General features: G+C 43.8%; 1 protein-coding gene across 1 annotated transcript; it reads right to left on the reverse strand.

Annotated features, from left to right (window-relative positions):
* Positions 1-7649: 7649 nt before the first annotated feature.
* Positions 7650-22622, reverse strand: tnfaip6 (TNF alpha induced protein 6). The gene is made up of 6 exons (XM_023951127.1): positions 20959-22622; positions 19446-19583; positions 18753-18914; positions 13718-13946; positions 11493-11533; positions 7650-9567 (listed from the first exon to the last, which is right to left on the reverse strand). The coding sequence occupies exons 1-6, from the start codon at positions 21200-21202 to the stop codon at positions 9467-9469; spliced, it is 915 nt and encodes a 304-aa protein (XP_023806895.1). The 5' UTR covers positions 21203-22622; the 3' UTR covers positions 7650-9466.
* Positions 22623-22822: the final 200 nt, after the last annotated feature.

Raw genomic sequence — 22822 nt, forward strand, 5'->3', positions numbered from 1 at the left:
CCATTCAGCTTGAAAATGTCTGCTCCAATTTTCATCCACAGCAGCACTGGAATCATGTGTGGAAAAAGTGGCTCTACCTGATTCTTTGGTTGCATTTGCTGGCACTGTTCACATTTCTGAATAGTCTTTATATCACTGGACATGCCAGGCCAGTACAGCACTTTTATTGCTTTGGCGCGCTGAATACCTTGGTGAGCCATGTGCAGTTTTGCCAGGATAGTTTGTCTGAAGTTCTGTGGTATCACAATCTTGTCTCCTACTATAACTATGCCTTTATGAATTCTAATGTTGTGTTGCATGGGCCAGTAGCCATATAATGCTCTGTCTAAACTTTCCATTTAGTTGGCCACCCATTCATGTGTTTTTCACGCACAGCTTGTAGCTCACTGTGCTGCAACTGCTGTTCTCAGTCTATTGAGTGTGTTTTCACTCAGTGCCTCTGTAGCCTCTAATGCATATACAACTCTTTCATTAAAGGCATTTTCATTTGTGGCATAATTGTTGCTGGTTGCGGTAGCACGTGAGAGGGCATTGGCTATGAACATTTTTGCCGGGTGTGCATGTGACGGTAAGTTCTTACCTTTGCAGCTTGAAGGAATTTATATTTTTTTGGTAAATTCATTAGGGTTTGCAGTCTTAAATTTTATTACATTGAAGATAAGTCATTTGCTGAAGTGTGTGCTTTTACATCCTTAAAACCTCGAAGAAGCTTCTTTAAGTTGTGAGAGGTTTCAGGAATGCAGCTCCAACCTCCAACCCCCTTCAGGAGAAAACAGTCTTTGATCTTCTAAGACCATCTGGAAGCCTTAACTGTAGATCTGACATGGACCAGAATTAAATTGTCTCCAGGATTCAATTCAATTCATGGGAACCCCCTGAAGGTGTCAACTCACATGAAAAGGACAAAGAGTTGGGACTGATTGCCTGCGGAGAAGGATCCGGGCGACGGTGCTGGACCCCCATGGGGACACTGTTGGTGGTCGGACAGTGGTCCGTCTTTGAAATAACCCCCCTGGACGTTTGAAGCAGGAAGCTAGGACCAAATGCTGTAACTCCTAACATGGGCTGAAGGAAGTAGGCGGGCTCCTCTGTCAGCCAATCTCCAGCGACCAGAGGCGGAGATTCGGCGGCCATCTTGCTCCCGGGGGAGGATGTTCGGACCACATGCTTAAAACTCTGAACTCAAGGAATTTTCCTGTGTCTCCAGACAAGCTGCATGTGAATTCGGAATGTAACCTCTTGCGTATTGCAGGCCTTGATTTTGGACACCCAGATCGATCTGTTTTTACTCTGTTTTTAGAAATATTGTTAGGGAATAAATTTGTTAAACTTAATCCGGCCGAATCCCGTGGTTTTCTTCTTCTCAACTTTATTGAACATGCAACAAGGAAAGTAATCTCAAAGCGACAGATTATATTTTCCAACAAGCTGTAACAGCATTCCTTGCAATCTCGCTGGTGCTTTGGAAAGCGGTTTGCGCATGATTGCTTTGAGAGATTTGTGATCAGATTGCACAGTCACTGGTCTTCCATAGACATACTGGTGGAATCTTTTGGTAGCAAACACAATGGCAAGCAACTCTTTTACAATTGGTTCGTGTCTCTTTTCTTTTATTACCTTGTCCTGTCCAACAGCTGGCCAAACAGATGAGGGCTGAAGGCCTCTTGTGTTGGACATATTTTACTTTAACAACTGGGGTCATGAATCTTCTGACAAACCAGAGGTATGTCTGAATAAACCCCCAGACGAGTACCTCATGACTACCCAGGAGTTCTGGGCCTCCCCCCGCCCCACCCCAGTTATGGGCCAGGACCCACCAAGGGAGACCTGCTCCGCGCTCCAGGCAGCCACCCACCCGGCCCACGGTGGGTCCAGGAAGGAGTAAGGCAGGGGTCAGCCGCCCCCGCCCAGGAGGAGGGCACACAGGAGAAGAGGGGGTCCACAAGAGATGTTGTAAACATGGCCCGACCAGGCTCACCCACAGTTGGAAATTTGGCGAGGCCCAGCTCTCAGGGGCAAGGACCAGAACCCACACAGAGACACAGACACCCCGGGCTCAGGTGTGTCCCCAGCTCTTGGCCTTGCTAGAGAGCTCAGGGATCCCTCTCCCTGCGGGGAGAGAGCACTGCCGGGCCCAGAAAACCAGCACCCAGGGGACGTGGCTACCGTTGCCAAGGGCTCAGTACCCCCTACCAGGGATGGGGTAGGGGACAGATGTCCAAGGTCCCACCTTCCTTGAGAAGTGCATGTGTGTTTGTGAGGGTGGGTGTGTGTGTGCATGTATGTGTTTATGTTGGAATGTATATTTGGAGGAGTAAAGGGTTCTTATCTCTTTTTTGTCGGTCAGTGCTCGTGACGCATAACAGACGGGTTGTCCCTCCTGTAGCAGGCACACACCCAGTCCATCTTTTGAGGACTCTGCTTGTAGAGTCCAAGGTTTAGTTTGGTCATAAATTCTCAAAACTGGAGCTTGAGTGAGCGCTGTCTTTAGTGTGCTTAACGCTGCTGTGTGGTGTGGTTGCCACTGCCACACAGTGTACTTTTTTAGTAACTGTCTCAATGGTGCAGTGAGCGACGCTTCATTTGATATGTACTGTGCCAAGAATTTCACCATTCCCAGCAGAGGTTGGAGAATTTGTTTATCCTCCGGAGTTGTGATGTCAATATTGGCTTTGATCTTTGTGTTGTTTGCTTTCTGGCCTGCTGCAGTTATGATGTGACCCATGTATTTCACTGTGTCTACTTTGAAGTGAAATTTTGTTAAACTTCACATTGTCTGTTTTTGCTCTGTCCATTACTTTTTGCAGGATTTCATTATGCTTGCTCTCTGAAGTTGCTGCTATGATCATGTCATCTGCGAAGATAAACACACCAGGGATGTCACCAAAAGTCTCACAGTTCTTTTGTTGAAAAACGTCGCTGGCGGACTTGATGCCAAATGGGAGCCGGAGGAAACGATACCTGCCCCAAGTTGTGTTAAAGGTGCAGAGCCTAGAAGATGCCTCATCCAGTTTGATCTGCCAGTAACCTTTTTTTTCAGCTAGAATGGTAATAATTGATTGTCCGCCAGTTTACTATGAACATCCTTATGTGTGGGGATAGAATAGTGCTGGCGTTTCACTGCTTGGTTTAGGTCACAAGGGTCCAAACACACCCTTAGTGTTCTGTTCTTTTTTTTGTGTTGCAGCCAGACTATTTAACCAATCTGTGGGCTCGTTGACTGGCTTTATTACCTTTCTGTCTTGTAAGTCTTTCAGTGTATTTGTCAGTGGGTCCATTATGGACAGGGGAACATTTCTGCATGCATGAATCAAAGGTCTGACGTTTGGGTCTGTGTATGTGGTGAACTCCAGGAAACTCACCCAAGCCTGTGAAAACCTCTGCATACTTCTCAATGAGTTCTTCTTTGGTTGCTGGTGGTTTGGTTGGTTGTGGAGACTTTGCTGCTGCGATTGTCCCAATTCTTTTCACCAGGTGCAGCTGTTCACAAGCTTTTCCACCTAGAATCGACTTATCTGCATGGCTAGACACTAGAAAGTCACACACAGCTTTACACCAGGGCTGGGAATCACTGGTACCTTACGATACGATTTGCGATACAATAATAATAATAATAATAATAAATTGTATTTATATGGCGTCTTTCTGGACACTCAAGGTACAGTACAAAATTATGTAAAGGCCTAAAAATACAATAAAAACTCCACAAAACCCAAAATAAGTTAAAAGTTAAAACAGCAGTTTAAATATCATGTGCTGAATGTAGGACGAAAAAGGTGAGTTTTGAGATGTTTGGAAAACTGAGAGAGTGATTCCATATTTTGTAGATCAGAAGGGAGGGAGTTCCAGAGTTGCGGGGCAGAGCTGCTGAATGCTCTACCACCCATGGTAAGCATACGTGGTCGTGGAACAGCCAGTTGACGGGAGGAAGAGGATCTGATTGGCTGTTGGATTTTTTTTAGAAGTACTTTTTTTTTGGTTATTTGTCTTTGCTGACCTGCGATCTACCCTCATGTTCTTGAAGATTGACCAATTGATCACGATCGACGTAATGAGCACCCCTGGTATAAATTGTTGCTGGAGAAATGAGCATGGAGTTGAGCAGCTACAGTTTTTTAAGAATTTTTTAGATGAATGGGACATTTGATATTGGACGGAAATTATTGAGGTTGGAGGGGTCTGAACCAGGATTTCTTTAGTATGGGGGTGACTACAGCTGATTTCAGGGGAGTGGGAACTGTTCCAGTCTTGAGGGAGGCGTGAATGATGCTGGTGACCAGTGGGGACAGAGAAGGGAGAGTAGCCTTGACCAAAGCAGTGGGTATTGGATCAAGCTGGCAGGAGGAGATGTTGGATTTTCGGATGAGTTCACTCATTTGATCAACGGATGGGAGGTTAAAAGCAGAAAACAAATGAAGTGGCGGAGGTGCATCAAGCTGAGTCAGGCAGAGTTTAGCGAAGTCGAGGGCAGAGTACTGAAAGAGAGCTGTCAGTGGATGCAATGACAGCAAAGACAGCAATACAAATCTAAAAGGGGCGGGTGTAGCCTCTGTCTAAATTCTCAGATTTGGATCTGTGTGGAGACAGGACACCAGGGACCACCGTTCAAAGGGAGCACAAAAAAAGTTTATTCCAGGGGGGCGATGTTTGGGGAGTCTGTTGCTCTGTCCATCCGTTGGAGCCAGGAGCCTCTGTCTAAAAACAGAAAATAAAAACCAAGGAGTCCATAAAAAAGCTAAAACACCAGGCTCAATAAAACCCACTAAAAACACACACACACACACAATTAGTAAAAAAATAAATAGCATGCAATTTGTTAAAACGTGGCTCTGGCGGCTATACAAAAAGTCTTTCTTGGGTTAAAAAAACAGATAAACAGCAGAGGGGTACTTAGCTCGAAGAGGGGCGGGTCACAACCACACCCCTCTACGTTCCAACGTCGCTTCCCTCTCTGAACGCTGTCTGGCTCCTGGCTCAGCTGATCCTGCGGTGCGGGTCAGCGCTCATCCATCTACGCAGGGCGTCTCCCTCTGGTCGTCTTCCAGCGCCACTTCACTCGGAGCTGCCTTACTCCAAGCGCGTTTCCTCTGCCGTCGGCCCGGCGCTGGCTGCGCTGGCTCCGCTGGCTCCACTGGTTCGCGCAACCGACCACTGGAAGAAGCACCCCCCGCCGTCTCCTCGCTGTAGAGAGCTCCTCTCTTGCGTTTCTGCTGATCCTTTAATCCAGTCTCTTAGCAGCACGCCCCCAGTGCACACCTGTGTCCAATTCTTGCAGCATGAGCTGCTGCATTCAGGGACCCTCCGGGTTTCACAAAGAATAAAAAACACAATAAAAACAGTTCACCCTGTTACATCCCCCCTCAATGGAATATTGGCAGTCTCTGCCATGTTCATGATCGGAAGCGTGCTGGTGGTACACCAAAGTTGTTCCTTGTAGAACGTCTTACGGGTGCAGGATCTGGTAGGTCCACACACTCCGGCACCGGCGTAAGGACGTAGTCATAAACAAGCAGGTTTCTTGGGGTATTGTCCTGTGGTGATTGCAAAGTTTCTTGTTCTGAAGACATGGGACTTATGCACAGTTTTAAAGAGTTCCTATGCAACACCTTCACAATCCCTCCCCGTTCAGATTTCAACCTGTAAACCACTCCTGTGTCACCGACTGCCTCGAGTATAACATAGGGTTCAGGTCCCAACCCCCATGTAGTTTTCCCTGCCCTTTACAGTTTCGATCCTTAACCCACACACGTTCCCCTACAAGCAAGGTCAGCAGCCACAAACATTTTTTTGCGTGCTACACCAAATGCATACTGCAACTTCTGGTGATGATCGTGCACCCAATCGGTCAGGCTGCCGGTGTGCTCATGCTGTCCCACCCCCATCCCTATATCGACTGGAAGGCGAAAATGACGCCCAAACATCAAATAGGATGGGGCAAAACCTGTTGCACTGTGTATGGTGTTATTGTATGCTTGCACTAGTTCCAGCAAGTACTCTGGCCACCTGCTCTGCTGATCAATCTCCAACGTGCGGAGCATGTCAACTAAAGTTCGATTCATCCTTTCCACTCGCCCATTACCTGCTGGGTGATAGGGAGTGGTTCGACTCTTTTTAACCCCGTACAAGTCACAAAGCTGTTTAAATAGTTCTGACTCGAAATTGGGGCCCTGATCAGAATGGAACCGGGACGGGCAGCCAAATGTTTGAATGACGTTAGTCCAAATTGCACGAATGGTTGTTTTGTTTTGTTCTGACCCTCCACAGCGGGTTAATAAAAGAATCAGGCTCTGTACTTTGGAGGAAACCTTTTTTACTATTACTTCTCCGGGGAACTGGGCAACAGACCCTTAACTTGCGCTCACACACACACTCTTGCGCTGCCTGGGCGCTCTGATTTACACGTAATTTAAGACGTAGTTTGACTGCAGGAGCTGAAGCAGAGACTCTCTCTGGGATGATCTCATGAACTCAAATATGGAAACATTGTTATCATGTAGAACTATTCAAAATAAATATACCTGATCTCTTAACATTCTCTGTGCATTGTGCATCCATGCATTGTTACTGAGATAAGCACAGGCAACCGCTCCATGTGGCTATCAGGCTGTGGCTATCAGGCTAAAAACAGTAGCTGGTAGCTCCTCCCACACGCGGCGTGGTGTGTTCATGGAACTCCAGTTCATAGAAGCTTAGTGGAACTCCAAAAGCCACCCAGCCTAACTTAGACCACTACTAGATGTTCATGAGAAGATGAAAATTGCAGAACCGACCACAAAATCAACAGAATTATGCACACTCGCCCAAAGCCACTTTTATCCGCAAAATTAGAACCAAAACTGCCCAAGTTATAGTAACACTGTGGATGTGTTGAGGTGCACACTCCCCCTAGTGTTGAGGGGTGTGCATTGCGCCGTCATGTTCGCTGAAGCATCTACGCTCGATGTAGTCAGGGTGCTGCTGCTCATGTCTGAGTAAAGGAGTAGCCAATCACAAAAGTGTGTCCGCCTTGTCTGGTTTGATTGACAGATAGACTGATTCTCCTGTAAAAGCTCTTCATTAAATAAATAAGTCATTGTGAAAAACATGAAATAAAAACAAAGCTACTTTGGAAAATATTGATTTTGAAATACGAGCTTCCGAAAAAAGACGTAGAATTATAATAATAATCCACATGAATAAAATAAATATTTTAAAATGCTGTTTTAAAATAATGAACAGGTTTTTAAAGCAAAATGAAATCTATTGAATAATATCATGGCTAATTTAAAATCGGTGTGCAGGTTTTTCCTAATTTCATGATTTGCTTTTTATATATTTATGAGAGATTTATTGGTTGATTGTGTATTTGCATGAGTTCATATTTATTTATTTAATTAAATATTTATTTATTTAATTGTGAACAGTATAGGACTCCATACATTTTGTCTACAGTATAGGACTCCATACATTTTGTCTGTAAACAAAACCATTTAGATAAAGAAAAACACAAAAACAGCTTTTGTAGGGTCTAATAATTTAGAAAATATTATTTTTCTTTATTTTGCTTTTGCAACTCTTAGAGGATTCAGACAGTTAATTATTTAAAAATAAATGTTGCACGGCGAGCAATATTGGAGCTATCCAGCGGATAGTTTTGGTTTTTTTTTAGAAAAAAAAAAAAAGAAAACATGTACACAATACAACTAATGTTCCCACACGCATACTTATGCCTTCAGACCAACACGTGAAACATTTCATTCAGGCACGCTAACTGTGCAAAGGTGCGCTAACACCTGTGCTCGAGTGAGTTTTTATGTTCTTCTAATGTGAATGATGGAGTGCCCAGTCATCCCCACAACCAAGCCGCAGCAGCAGTCCAGACCCCCCCAACACCCGCAAGGTAGCAGATAGAGAAAAACCGCCCGCCGTGCAAACTAATTCTAAAATTCTAAAGTTCTCTGACCGACCAGCGTCTGCAGCGTTCCGCAGCTGTTTCTCACCAGCCCCGCTTCTCCCATGCTGCTGAAAGTCTGCATTATTCACATTTCTGGCGTAAAATGCGTTTCAGGGTCTTTCAGTAGCTTCAGTTGATACCTCTCCTTAAAAAGACACTCGTTCTTAAAGCTACAATTCCCGCCATTATATGACAGACAATATTAACACGCACACAGAGATAACACAAAAACTCATACAAAATAACACACACAAACAGAATTTGCACTCTGGTGTAACCTTTTCTTGTAAATGAAGTCCATGTTTCTTACCTTTTTGATAGAAATCTTTGTGATTTTTGTGTAAAAACCCTCCACTTCCTTTTATTTTTAGAAGCCTTTCAATTTTTTTTTACTTGAAGCTTGTAGCCCTAAAGCTCAAGCTTAGGTCGTCATGTTTATACCGATCCTCCAATTTTGAAAAAAAAAATGGATGGGATGGTAAAAGCTACATTTTATAAATGAAGGCCATAGAAGCATAAAGTGTAAATGCTGTAAATGGGGAGGTGGGACTTGGTGGCTCTTCTAGGTTTTGGTCTGGAAGAAACTGGACCATATGGTTCTTACAGCATTCAAGGTTGCAGAGCTACGAGCTACAACCTTAACTGATGTTTTTGCTGAGTCATGAATGCTGGTTATCCTTTATCTAATGTCACATTACTGGTATGTTGTCTAAAACATGACTTATCTCAAAGTCTGTGATGACATTTAAAGACCCACTCCAACAAAACAGCTATTTTTGTGTTAACATGTTCTTGTAGCATTTTTCTGATGATGGAGGAGAAAAATCCAGATCAAAACTGCATTTCTGGCTATTTTCTTTATTCTAGTCGCAGAAGAAAAACTGCCTTTAGAAAAAGCTTCAGTTATGATGCAGAAACTGGGACGGGGGGGCAAAGTCTCACTGCCCCCCCAAACGCGCACCCCCTGCCCCTCTCATGCTTAGGTGTGTGCGAAGTGATGAGGGTTCAACACCCATGTGCTGTAGAGAAACGCAGTTCTCCTAATCAGACACTGATGTTAGCTTTCAACTGTTCCTAAAAGTGTTGCATTGACAGGGAAATGGATTTTTTGGTGACAGCAGCATTAAAAACGTCTCATGTGTTTGCTGTCAACACGTCACTGAATAAACGTAAAAAAAAGAGAGCGCTTTGACAAAACATCAAAACATGATCACAGTGGGACTTTATGTATTTTTACTTTGAAAAAAATGTGTAACAGAAGAAACTTTTTGTCAGAACGAAAGCCTCTAAGAATATTTTTACATAGCCTAACATAAGGCCATTACTGCATCTTATTTTTAAAACTAAAATAAGATGCAGTAAAAATGCTCTCCACAAAAACATGTGGCAAAACAATGACCCTGTTATTTTCCCAAACACATTTAAACCTCTCACCACCAAATGTCTTTATGAAAACATACTAAATGCGTCATTAGAACTAAAAGTATTGTAGGATATAAAAATGGAGCAGAAAGAAATTTGTGCGCAGGAACATCATTGGTGTGTTTCTGTCGCGTTAAATGCGACATACTGCAGCCTGAAGCCACTGCTGGTGACTGAAGCATCCGAGAGGAACTTCAGCGTCATCACGTTTCCTGCAACACAAACAAGTGAAATTTGTCACATTTAAAGTGGTCAGTGGCATGCTGGTGTCTTTGCTGTTCATCTACAGCTGGGCTGAATTGAGCCAGGAAAACAGCTGACAGAGATTTATGTATTTTATTTATTTATGTATTTAAATTAGGAAAGTGCATATTAAAGAAATGTTTCAGCAGCTGCTTCGACATAAATATGCCAGAGTTAGCACAGGAGCTAAATTTCATCCGTTGTTCTAAGACAGGATAAAAGGTTCAACAGTTACATTTACAACACAATACAATAGTACAATATTAGTGGTAAAAATATTTACGAAAGGTTATTTACAATGAAAAGTGAGTCTAAAAAAGTCCAAGAAAAACAACAATAACATCAATGTCTGCAGGACTGGTTTGCTTTCAGCTATTGTCTAAGATCTATTTGGAAGGTAGGGTAGTTTTCACAGTTTCTAATATGATGTGTCAGCGTATTCCATAACTATGTGCCTCTGATTGACACCACAGTTTAGCTGAATTTAGTCCTGCGCCTTTGAACATTACAGTCCCCCCTGGTGCCCATTCCAACATTTGTTTTTTTACTTATAAAATCTAACAAGGGGGGAGGGGCCAGCCTATTCAAAACTTTAAAAATGAGACGGGCATCCATGTGCATTTTGTAACTTTCAAAATCCAGTAGGCCGTACTTGGTTAGAATGTCACAGCAATGATAATGCAGAGGCTTTTTGTCTAAAACTTTCAGGGTTCTCTTTCCAATCAAAATTTTCTGACCCACGTTTGAGTTTTTCTGGGGAAAATTACTTTTCAGATAGAATAAAAATCAGATACTGTCCAGCTGTCATCAAACAGCAGCTAAAGCTGCTGTCTGATTTAAAAAAAAAAAAAAAACTACAGTCGGTATTATTTTCTTGCCAGGTCACTTTGGGCTGTCTCCCCCAGTTGGATAAATTTCAGAAATTTGCACTGCAGCCTGTAAACAATAACTGTACATGGTCATTAAATAATTAATATATTATCTTATAAGCTAATAAAAGTTCACTAATATGACATTTTTTTTGGTGTTTCTGTTGGATTTTGTGTGACTACACCAAGCATTTTTCTTCTGTCTTTTTTTTCGATGACATCTCATCTTACTTTTTGACCAAGATTTTGATCTGCATTACTTTTATTTGTGAAGATTTGCTTTCCAAAGTTGTCAAGTCTTTTTGAGAGCTGTCACCACCAGAATATTGGTGTGTAAAAGGTGAAGTTTAAAAAGTTTCCCATTTCAGAAAGTAATCCAAAAATAAGCCCCAAGAATAGACAAGATCAGACAAAAAGGGACATTTCGTCAGAAAATGGATCCACCCATTTCCTTGGTGTCAACATAACTTAAATTCAAATCATACTGTCACACGCCTAGGTGTGTGAAATTTGTTCTCCGCATTAGACCCATCTGCTGGGGGAGCGGTGAGCTGCAGACACAGCTGCGCTCAGGAACCAATATGGTGGATTTAACCCCCCAATCCAACCCCTTAACCCTTGTGCTATCTTAGATGACCCCCCCCCCCTTCCATTGAGGTGTTCTCCCTACCATGACAAAGGTGGATAAAGGTGGAAAGATTTCATGTAATCCATGGACACCAGTGAAGATCACAAATCATTGAAGAAAAAAGGTTCAGAGCACTGTCTAGTGGGTCTAGATGACCCAACTCCAAATGTTAAAGTGCCTAGGATAGCACAAGGGTTACTGCTGAGTGTCAAGCAGGGAGGCATTGGGTCCCATTTTTAAAGTCTTTGGATGACACGGGTTTGACCTAGGTTTGAACCCACAGCCTTCCAGCCACAGGGCGGACACTAACCACAAGGCCTGGTTAAACACCAAGGAAATGAGCACTGGATCAACATTTTTAATTGACACTGCAAACGTTGAAGCAACAAACCCTTACCAGTGCTGACGATGTCTTCAGGTAAATAGTCACCACAAAACCTGAAGAAAGATTAAAAAAACAAAACCGAAAATAGTCAGAGAGAACGTGCGACGAAAAAAACATGATATGAATAACCCTTGTGCTATCTTAGATGACCCCCCCTTCCAATGACGTGTTCCCCCTACCATGACAAAGGTGGATAAAGGTGGAAAGATTTCATGTAATCCATGGACACCAGTGAAGATCACAAATCATTGAAGAAAAAAAGTTCAGAGCACTGTCTAGTGGGTCTAGATGACCCACCTCCCAATGTTAAAGTGCCTAGGATAGCACAAGGGTTACGAAGCCCTTTTTGTCCCTCAGAGGTGAAATGCATTATTTCACAAACTTTTCTTTTTGATAAATATTTTGTAGTTAAGGATGCTGTGGATGGGCTTCGTGCCATAACTTTATACCTTCTCAGCTTAGACATCAGAGCGTTATTTGTGGTTATACATAGGGGTGTCAAATTATAGCGTTAATTGCAACTAATTAATTAGCGTGCTTTTTTAAAAATTATTGCGTTAATCTTATTTATAATCTGTGACTATTTTCGTGTTCTCAAAAATAAAAAACTTGCGTAATGTTTTTTTTTTTAACTCTGCTCTTACATCCCTTTCAGTGCATGTTTTGGTGTCTGGAAACACGTGCCGTTGCCACTGTGACGTCAATGTGGAACTTTGTAGTTCTAGACAGAAATGATGCAAACAAGCCCACACCAACACAACTATTACCTACTATTTAAGACATTAAGCCTGACGAGGTGTTTATTTTCATAAATCAATGGGGGGGGGGGGGGGGGGGGGGGCTGATCGCATGGGACGCTAAACTGTGGAATAAGGTTTTCAACATTTATGTAATAGTAATAAGGGGTTTGTGGTCATTATTTTTTGGATTGTTTTGAAAGGTGTTTCTACAGTTAATTTGTTGAATTAGAGACTTTTTAAAGAGAAAATTTTTTGTTTGGAAGTCTGCTATATCAAGAAAACGTAATGAAGTCACTTTTTTAGCTGTAATTTGATCTTTTACTGCATCACAATGTCATTATTTTAAATGAAAATATCTCAAAAATGAGGCTTTTTACAGCAATTATTAGGTTAAAAATAGCTGCCATTAACCCTTGTGCTATCTTAGATGACCCCACCCTTACAGTGACGTGTTCCCCCTACCATGACAAAGGTGGATAAAGGTGGAAAGATTTCATGTAATCCATGGACACCAGTGAAGATCACAAATCATTGAAGAAAAAAGGTTCAGAGCACTGTCTAGTGGGTCTAGATGACCCAACTCCAAATGTTAAAGTGCCTAGGATAGCACAAGGGTTACAAATGGATTAATTAAATGAATTAACAATTAATTAATTGCACTGAGAAATTAATTGTATGACAGCACTAGTTTTACACTCACCAGCCACTTTATTAGGTACACCTTGCTAGTACCGGGCTGGACCCCTTCTATCTTATGAACCGCCTTAATCTATTGGTCACTTGACATTATCTTACCTTTTAAATTGACCTTGACTGACACTGTGATGACACTCACAATTAATAAAGTTCTGTCAATTTTTTATTTTTTTTTACTTTTTGTGCATTGCTTTATGCCAGGGGTTTCAGACTCCAGGCCTCAAGGGCCGGCCACCCACTGTTTTCCAGAAATCCTGTCTTATCTGCTACATGGATCAGGTGTGTTCAGCCAATAAGGAGCTTCAATGTTGGTTGGAAAACATGTTGGACACCGGGCCTCGAGGCCTGGATTCAGATACCCTAGCTTCATGACAATCTTCATTATGAATTTCATAAATAGATTAGAGCTGGCCTGATTTTTTTTAATAAATGTTTGTCCCATAATTCCATCAAGTTCCTTCAGATGAATATTTAACTGGAAATGCTTTCATGTCTGTGAGGCTAAATTCTTGAAAGATTAACCCCTGTGCTGTCTTAGATGACCCCACCCTTACTTTGACGTGTTATTCCTACCATGACAAAGGTGGATAAAGGTGGAAAGATTTCATGTAATCCATGGACACCAGAGAAGATCACAAATCATTGAAGAAAAAAGGTTCAGCGCACTGTCTAGTGGGTCTAGATGACCCAACTCCCAATGGTAAAGTGCCTAGGATAGCACAAGGGTTAACACAGAAAATTCACTAGTGACTGAAAAAAGAAGAACATGCTGAGATCCACTCGTCAATTGGCACTCCTGACCTCCCTGCAAAGCCAGCGATGTCGTTGTAACTGTCGTAGACCTCCAGGTAATCAGCCAAACATGATGTGTCATCCTCTACATCAAACTCCAGGAAGCTGAGGCGGATCTTCTGACCAAGCTGGACTCGTATGTGCCAGTAGCAAATCTGTCCATCCTGATATTTGTCAGGAAAACCAGGAGACTGGATGGTCTTCTGCTGGTCGGTCAGAACTCCTCCACACTCCTTTGCTGTTGGACACATAAAAGATGTGGAGGAAAAGCTTTCCTTCAAACACTTCACTTTCTTATAGCGACTTCGATGTGATCTGCCTCTCCCTCCTTTAACAGCAGATGTTGAATCCAGGATTAAATCCCTCTTAAGATTCGAGCTTGTTTGAAATGCTTTTTAAATTTGAATTCTCCTTGTTAGTGTGGCTTATTGGAACCTGGTTAATATAAAAACTAAGTATCATCTTTTGAAATTATGTAGATTTAGAAAAATTATGTCAATGTATTTGGGCCTTAGATCTGAATTTTCATAAAATACCAAAAAGTCATGTTTGTGTAGTAGAGTAAAACTATCTATTTTCACCTGAACACTGCAGTTTCATTCCTCGCTGTTTTGCATGTATTAATAATACGCAAACACATTTTTGAATTATGTTTTACACATCACAGTCCAAAAAAACAAACGAAAGCAAATTTCAGCATTTTTGAACATTTCTTCTCATTTCCACCCACTCAAGTATGCCTTTTCACACTGCAGTGGAACACTGAGAAGTGAGTTTCCCACAACCAAACATGTCTAAGTAACAAAATATAAAACATTCACAGATTTGTGCGTTGCATTCCATTTCTTTACAAACATGTTCATACCTATGTATGGAAGGTCATGACACAGTTATGATCAGCATCCAAGCAGGAGAACACCTTGCAGATTGTTCAACGCCCAATCAGTTCTCCCAGTGCACCCTGCTGTTCTTCAGCCTGCTGCATTCTATGAGTCTATAAAAGTTCTATGAAAGCATTAGTCCTCCTGCGGACTGAGACATGGAGCTCTGCTGTCCCTATACCGTTTTTTCCCTTGTTTTCTTCTTCTCTCTATGACAGCACTGAAAGGGGATGTATCATCTTCTTGACTGTGATACTGGGATCCTTGCACGCTCATAACACTAACCCTAACCCTTTTGAAAATGTGTATAGACATACTTTTGTTGAATCTAAATGAAAAGCATATCCATGTGATGGTTTTCAGTTCTAGCAGCAACCTTACACTGTTACTAAGTTGTTGGCCCTCTTTTGTGAAGACCAGATTTTCTGTGAGCTATCCACTAGACCTCCAACCTGAAGAACTAGATCCTTTGTGACTCTCTGCCTGTTAGGTAGGAGGAGCCACAGCCATTTATCTTCTTCACACAGACACAAAACACATTAACACCATGAACTCAAACTCGCCACATCATGGTGGATCTTGTGGACATTGTGAAGAAAAACAAGCCTATATTATTTTGTGATTACTTCAGATGTTTATAAACTTTGTACATTTCTTCTATCAAAACCTTGTTTCTAAGTCTGATTAACCCTTGTGCTATCTTAGATGACCCCACCCTTACAGTGACGTGTTCCCCCTACCATGACAAAGGTGGATAAAGGTGGAAAGATTTCATGTAATCCATGGACACCAGTGAAGATCACAAATCATTGAAGAAAAAAGGTTTAGAGCACTGTCTAGTGGGTCTAGATGACCCAACTCCAAATGTTAAAGTGCCTAGGATAGCACAAGGGTTACACATGTTAGCTCAATATCCTCCTTGAGTCAAGCCTTAAAACCTCTGACCCAAGCCCAGATATTTTGACCTTTACTATTATGATGTGCATTTGCGTCAGAAGACCATGGCTGTGAAATGAATCAGCCACACAGATGAGCCTCCATGTCCCTCACTCTGTTTGCCTACAAACACTAATTGTTTCTAGCGACCAATTTTTTTGTCTGACACTGACTCATAGGGTGGGACTGAAATTGTGGTTTTGAATCAACCATGTCTTCCCTCCAGATAATTGTGGTTTCCTCATCATCCCTGGCATCTTCCTGAATGGGTGAGCTGACTTTACAAAGGCTTCTGATCAACAGCTGCTCTGCTAATGAATCATCAAAAACACAAATATCAGTAAAAGTTCAGGTTAATTTAAGAAATGAAGCTCTTAATGAGGATAATTTTGACAATTATTATAACAGTATCATTTGTTGTTAATGAGCATTTTCAGCTGGATTCAAGCCATCGCTGTTCACCGTCTCCTTCCAAAACAGTTTGTCTCAAATTTCTCAATGGAAGGTGAATGTTGGTTTGAAACCTTTTCCCTGACTACACTGAGTCTGTCTGGGGCTGCTTTTTTACCAAACTTCAATCAACTCAGGGATTGATCCAGATGTTATTTTTTTCACAATGGAAATGATTTTTTCTGAACTTCTACAATGTCCTTCTCAGACACCAGGAACATGTCTTGCCTCGGTCCGGTCCAGTCCAGTCCAGTTCTTTGAGCATTTCCATCATAAAATGGACCCATTAAGCTGGACAAAACCATACAATTTTTGGGCCCCTGTTGCTTGCAGGTCCACTAATAAGGATTCCCCTCAGAACTGGTTTTTAACAAAAGAACAGAGCAGCTGTCAATCACTCTCATACTTCAGTAAAGTTAAACTCGCATTCCCATCTGCTTATTATCCTGTCGAAAAGTATTTTATAGAAATTAAAGTAGGTCTTGGCTTGGGGGGTTGGTCCCTTTGCCTGTGTTGGGGGGGGTTGGCGGGGGCCCTGCTTGGGCGGGGGGGGGCAACGGCGCTGGATGGGCTGCCCATCTACACCTGGGGCTGGGATCAGCCCTTCCCTAGCTCTGGGGTGGGACGGGACAACCCTTTTGGGACCCCTGGTCGCTCTGGGGGTCATCCGCTTCGGCTGCGGGGTCTGGGGTGGGGTGGGGGTCTTGTCGGCCCTGTCGTGTGGGGGGGCATTCTGGGGGGGAGGGGGAGCCCACTATTGGTACGGGACCTTGGGGGGTTGACGGGTCGGGGTCTCCGCTGAGGCAATCGGCGGTTGCCCCGGCCAGTCGGCTGCCTCGGTCCTGTCGAGGCCTGACCAGAGCTCTTCTAGGGCCGGCGCTTGGGAGTGGGGGCCTGGGCTTAGTCCGGGGGGCCAATCGCTTTCTGGCTCCTCTCTCTCTGTGTGGGGTGGGTGGTGCTGGGCCGGGGGTGTCGGCGCCTCCCTAACTGCCAGCAAGCAGCAGATGTCCTCCCAGCACCCTACCCGCCAATTTTAACCACACCTTAGACATTTAGGGCCCCTTGGTGGGGAGGGTGAGGGGACATCACTGTGAGTAATCAGGAGATGTCCCCTCAGTGCCCTACCCGCCAATTTTAACTGCACCCCTTAGTACACACACCCCTCCCCCCTCAAAATATACATTCCAACATAAACACACACACATGCACACACAGACCCTCTCAAACACACATACATGCACACACATTTTGCAAGGAAGGTGGGACCTAGGACAATCTGTCCCATACCCCTTCCCTGGTGGGGGGTATGGGGCCCTTGGCAACGGCGGCCGTGTCCCCTGGGTGCCGGTTTCCTGGGCGCGGCGGTGCTCTCTACGCACGGGGGGGGGGGGGGGGTCACATTACACCTGAGCCGGGGGTGTCCGTGTCCCTGGGGGGTGTGTTCTGGTCCTTGCCCCTGGGTGCTGGGCCCCGCCAAATCTCCAACTGTGGCCGAGCCTGGTCGGGCCAAGTTTACAACACCCCTGGTGGGCCCCCTTTCTCCCCGGGGCATTCGCCTCCTGGGCGGGGGTGTCTGGCCCCTGCCTTGCTCCTCCCTGGACCAACCATGGGCCGGGTGTGTGGCTGCCTGGAGTGTGGAGCGGGTCACCTTTGGGGGGGTCCTAGCTCGTACCTGGGGTTGGGGCGGGGGGATGCCCGGAACTCCTGGGGGGTGATGGGCTGCTCGTCTGGGGCTGTGGGCGCCCTTCTCGGGTGGGGCCCTGCGTTGGGCTCTCCCGGCGCGGCGGGGGGACTGCTCTCCTGGTTGGGCTGGGGCGGCGCTCCCTTTCCCCCCGTGCCTCCCTGCTCTCTGGCTCTGGGGGCTTCGCGGCAGTCCTGGTTGCCCTGGCCTGGGTGGCGGACTGGGTCGCCCGGGAGGCGGTTGTTCCCTGCCTGCTCCCGTGTGTCGTTGGGGGGTTCCGGCTGCCGCTGCTGCTGCGGCGGGGGTCTTGGTGTAGGGATGGCTGGGCACTCTCCTTCCTTCTTTTCACATTCCACCGTCCATTTTAGAAAAACATAAACACTCACCTGAGCACAGGTGTTAGCTCACCTTTGCACTAAGAGTTTGCATGATTGAATGACTGAAATATTTCACACTAGTTGGTTTAAAGGCATAAGTATGCGTGTGAACACTATCGGTTTTGTGTACATGTTGACATGTGGACATTTTTTTCAGCCAGCAGGTGTGTTGATAACATTTGAGTGTGTGTGTGGACAGGCCCCGCCCTTTTTGTACTGCATTTGAACCTTACCATAATGATAAACAACCAGTAAACTTGTTGCTTTATGCTGCTTCATGGTCTTACCCCCCCCTCCTATTATCACCATCTTACCCCCCCCCTTCTCTCTAACATCCCTCTCTCTTCTTCCCTTCTTTCCTTTTCCGTCTGGTCCAACACCAAAGATTTCTAAACATGATTGAAATTAATAAAGTTTGGCCTCAATTACAAAGGGGTTTATTCAGACATACCTTTGGTTTGTCTGAAGATTAATAACCCCTCTTGTTAAAGTAAAATATGTCCAACACAAGAGGCCGTCAGCTCTCATCTGCCTGCCCAGCTGTTGGACAGGACAAGTTAAAAAAAAAAAAAAGAAATTAAAGTAGGTCTGGTCTAAGAGGTCCAATATATTTGACCCATTTTTATCACCTTTATCTCTTTGCATCTTTGTTAATCTTTGTTAATGTCAGTCTTTCCATAATATAAATTTTATGTATTCATTGATTCATTCAGACTCACAGTTTGGGTTGTAGCAGTAAACATCCCATTGCTCACTCTTGTTCAGTCTGAATCCATAGTCGATGATGCCAACTTTTCCAAAGCCGCAGTTGATGCCAGCTTTCACAATAGGGTAACCAACGCGTCCTTTGTCGAACCATCCTGCTGCGCACACATGGAAACCTGAGGAGCAGAAGAAAGGCTCTACTGTCTTGAAGCACAAAAGACCAACAGCATGCAGGCAGACATGCAGGCCTCCTCCCTTCTCCAACAAACATCTGGATGTCAGCCTGCCAGAGATGACGTCAACATGTAGTTTTTCTTTGCAGGATGGAAGTTTGTTGGAGAGTTAGCAGAGTGGCTTGATAAGAGAAGGCCAGTCTGTCTGCAGTGATGATTTCCAGACTAGAAAGTGTCAACAGGCTTTTAAGGCTCCGATAGAAGGAACCACAACCATGAAACACACAAACCGAGGTTGACACTCTTCCACACGTTAACCTTTCCTCTTTCTGTGTGGTAAAAGCTTTTTAGCAGCTATAGGATGTTTTACAGCCCACCCCTGCCCCCAGACCTGGAGTTGAACTCGTTTAATGGAAGGAAAGCCAGATAAAAGGAGACGTGTGCAGAGACTCATGATAGTGTGGAGATCCAGCGATACCACATCAACCCTGAGATTAATGTAAAGATGTCTGCTCCAAGGAGACTGCTGCTGACCTATCTGTCGCGCCGCCTCCAGCTGCTCGTAGGTGGCCAGCTTCCCCCCCTCGTAATCACAGACAGCCTTGGCCTCTATGAATGTCAGCTGGTATCTCCCTTTGCGTGACTCTCTGTGGTAAACTCCAGCAGCTTGTTCTGTCAAAGAGAGAAGAAAGTCTGAGTTGAAGCAAAGTATCAATGTTTTGCATTGAAGTGAGCTGCTGTCACTCTGATGCTGAGTATTCAGCAAAAAACTGGGAAGAAAGCAGAACCCCCCCCCATCGTAATTGGAAAAAGCAGGTTGGTGGTTTATATGACATGTAGTACTGATTCCTCAAGAAAAGTTGGGAAAACTGGAGCTCTTGCAGACCCCCCACATCTGGTTTAATATGCTTTCACACACAACACTAACAACCAAAGACTGAAGGGGACCCAGATATTTTAAATGTTTTCATGGTTCCTCTTTTCTGAGATTTACTCTGAGGCTGTTTTCCCTCCAAACACAGAGCGCTTTCAACATTTTCTCCCTTTGGTTTGGTGGAAGTCCATTTGCATTCCCACAGAAGTGAACCACACCAGAGTTCATCTGCAAGAGAACATGGACCCTAGTACTGAAGAGTACCAGAGTTTTCTTGTTTGTTCCAAATCAGAGTTTAAAGTCAAATTTCATACCTAACAAACCAAGATGACCATCAAAGGAAACAACCATTTTTTAAAACCAGGACACCAGGACTAGACCAGGACCAAAGTGGATCAGGCCAGGACTACAGCTGTTTAAGTATGTGCTCTTTAAGAAAACTGACTGCTTGAGAAAATTTAGGACAATTCTGTGCTAAAGTGTTTGGAAACACTTCCAGAGGGAGTAATCTTTCTGCTTCAGCTCAACAATGCCAAAACTGAAATTAACTAATTTAACAGGAGTTCTGTAAACTGTGAAATCTATGTCAAATGAGTAAAAGATTTCCACAGGAGACACATGGAAGAAATACAGAGGAACACATTCAGAGAAAAATGGTGGAAGATTAGCAAAGTTGGAGCTTCTGCAAAACCCAGATGAAGTAACTTCCAAACTTTCCCAGCTCATAAACAAGGAGCCCACAAGCTGCTTCTTTTAGTCCTTCTCTTTTCAGCTCATGGATGTATTCCTTTTATCCCACTAAAAACAAACAACTGTACTATAAGCACTATAAGCAGATCAAACATTGAGGTTGTTTGATCTGCTCAATCCTTTAAACCTAATCACATTTAACCCTTGTGCTATCTTAGATGACCCCACCCTTACAGTGACGTGTTCTCCCTACCATGACAAAGGTGGATAAAGGTGGAAAGATTTCATGTAATCCATGGACAGCAGTGAAGATCACAAATCATTGAAGAAAAAAGGTTCAGAGCACTGTCTAGTGGGTCTAGATGACCCAACTCCAAATGTTAAAGGGCCTAGGATAGCACAAGGGTTACAAACCAGTGAAGTGAATGAAGGTGAAGTTAAGCAGCCGAGTTGAAGCATCAGTCTTAAAGTGAGGATATTTACCCAACCAAATAGAGTTATGAAATATTCCATTTCTGTAGCCCCATGCCTGCACCTCCTTCAACAGGAGGCTGAGGATCCAGAGGAGAATCGCGGCTTGCATCCTGCAGATGTTTTCAGCTGCTCCGTCTGCTGCTTCATGAGAGGACTGCTGTTCCCAGTGAGGGTGGAGGCGGGACCTAATGCAAGCACTGAAACACAGCAGCTCTTTCTCCATGCCATAGAATACCTCTTCTGCATCAGACATCTGCTGAAAGGCTTGAAAAGTCTGCAGACAGCAGACATAATCTTACGGGTTTCTGTGAGATCTGGAACTGATACGATTCTCCAGCTTCTGCGATTCTTCCAAAGCATGTCTTTAGATATCAGTTCAGCCTGTTTAAAAACACTTAGTGATGGATGGCGACCTATTCAGGGTGGTCCATTCAGATGCTGCTGGAATAGGCTTCGGCAAACTGTCTGACCTTTGAACTTGGGAGGTTTAAAAACAAATAGAGCCTTCACTTTAAGTGTTTTGAAAAATGTGAACAGATGTTTCTATATGTAGCATGGCATTCACAATTGTGAAGTAACTGTAACTGTAAATTGTGAAGTTGTGGAGTAACTTTCAGGCTTCAAAATATTTCCATCATTACTTCAACCCTTTGTGGACATTTTGGGTGCCTTTAAAGAGTTTATGCCTATAAAATTCAGGCATTTCCAAAGTGCGGCCTCTCTCCCCTCAGCCCTTTAAAAAATAAAAAAGGCCAATAGCAAAAAAACTATTCCCTATTTCCACCAGAAGATGGCAGCAAAACTGCAGCAACACCACACCTGAACCCATTCACTACCACCCATTCCAACCTGTTTGAACACCTCTCCACCTCTTTCCACAGTCTCTGTTGTTAATTTAAAGTCCTTCACCTCCTCTGCTCTCTGTTCCTCTTTAGTTTTTCTCATTAACTCAGATACTATGTCTTGCTGCCGCTCACCTTTATTTTTCACCTGTATTTCTGCTCTCACCTTAATTCTGCCTGTGGTCCTCTGTGGTGCTGAAGTCGTGGGAGCTGACCTTTGTGCCTGTGTGATCAGTGGTTGCATGTCCAGAAGATCAGTTGTTGCTGCGTCTTGTGGTGATCTGGCCTGGCTTTTAGCTGAATCCTCCTCTTGTGGGGGTGCAGCAGCATCAGCATCTTTGATTAGATCTGCTAGTTTAGCCACAATGACACCTTGGGCATGATCTATTGTCCCCTGCTTTAAGTGGGGGCCCAGATTCTTTTGGCCCAGGACGACGCAATGTCAAATTGGGCTGACCAGTCCTTTATGAGAAACTTGCAGAGTCTCTGAGTACTTAGATTATTTTCTATCAGACACTGGTTTGTTTTTTGTAAAACGTTCCGACATGTTTCTGTGGAATACCTTCCGCCTTCGTCAGGGTCGTCATCAGGTGGTGGTGTGTGACGTCTTTAAAAACAGGGTTAGGGTTAGGGTTGGGGTTTGGAGAAATGCGATTGTATTTTCTTAGCACTGGCCTGCTGTACTGGAAAAACAAAATAAAGTAAATAAAAAATGGAAAGGGGGAACTGAAATAAAACTTGACATTTAAAAAAGCCCAGCTGAGGTTTGAACCCTGTTTGCCTGCATGACAGGCGGTTTCCAATACCACTACACTACTAGTCCTTATGTAAACCCTAGGTGTTGGGGGGTATAAGAAAGGGAAATAAGAAAAAAGGGAACAAAAAAAAATAAAAATAAAATAAAATAAAAGAAATAAAAAGGTTAATGGATAGTTAAAAAATAGAAATTTAACAAATTGTTTTACTAATAAACTTTCATTGCAGTTACATTAGGAGCAGCAATTTAAAAAAGTGCTAAAAACATGGTAAAA

Source organism: Oryzias latipes, chromosome 21 (genome assembly GCF_002234675.1).
Source record: "Oryzias latipes chromosome 21, ASM223467v1".
Taxonomy (NCBI): domain Eukaryota; kingdom Metazoa; phylum Chordata; class Actinopteri; order Beloniformes; family Adrianichthyidae; genus Oryzias; species Oryzias latipes.

Bases quoted from the DNA above. Each gene is read 5' to 3' on its own strand.
- tnfaip6 (XM_023951127.1), bottom strand. From the start codon at position 21,202: ATGTCTGATGCAGAAGAGGTATTCTATGGCATGGAGAAAGAGCTGCTG. The intron at 18,915-19,445 runs GTCAGCAGCAGT...TCTGCTCCTCAG, and splicing joins GGAGGCGGCGCGACAGATAG to GTTTCCATGTGTGCGCAGCA. The intron at 9,568-11,492 runs GTAAGGGTTTGT...TTTGTGTTGCAG, and splicing joins TGAAGACATCGTCAGCACTG to GAAACGTGATGACGCTGAAG.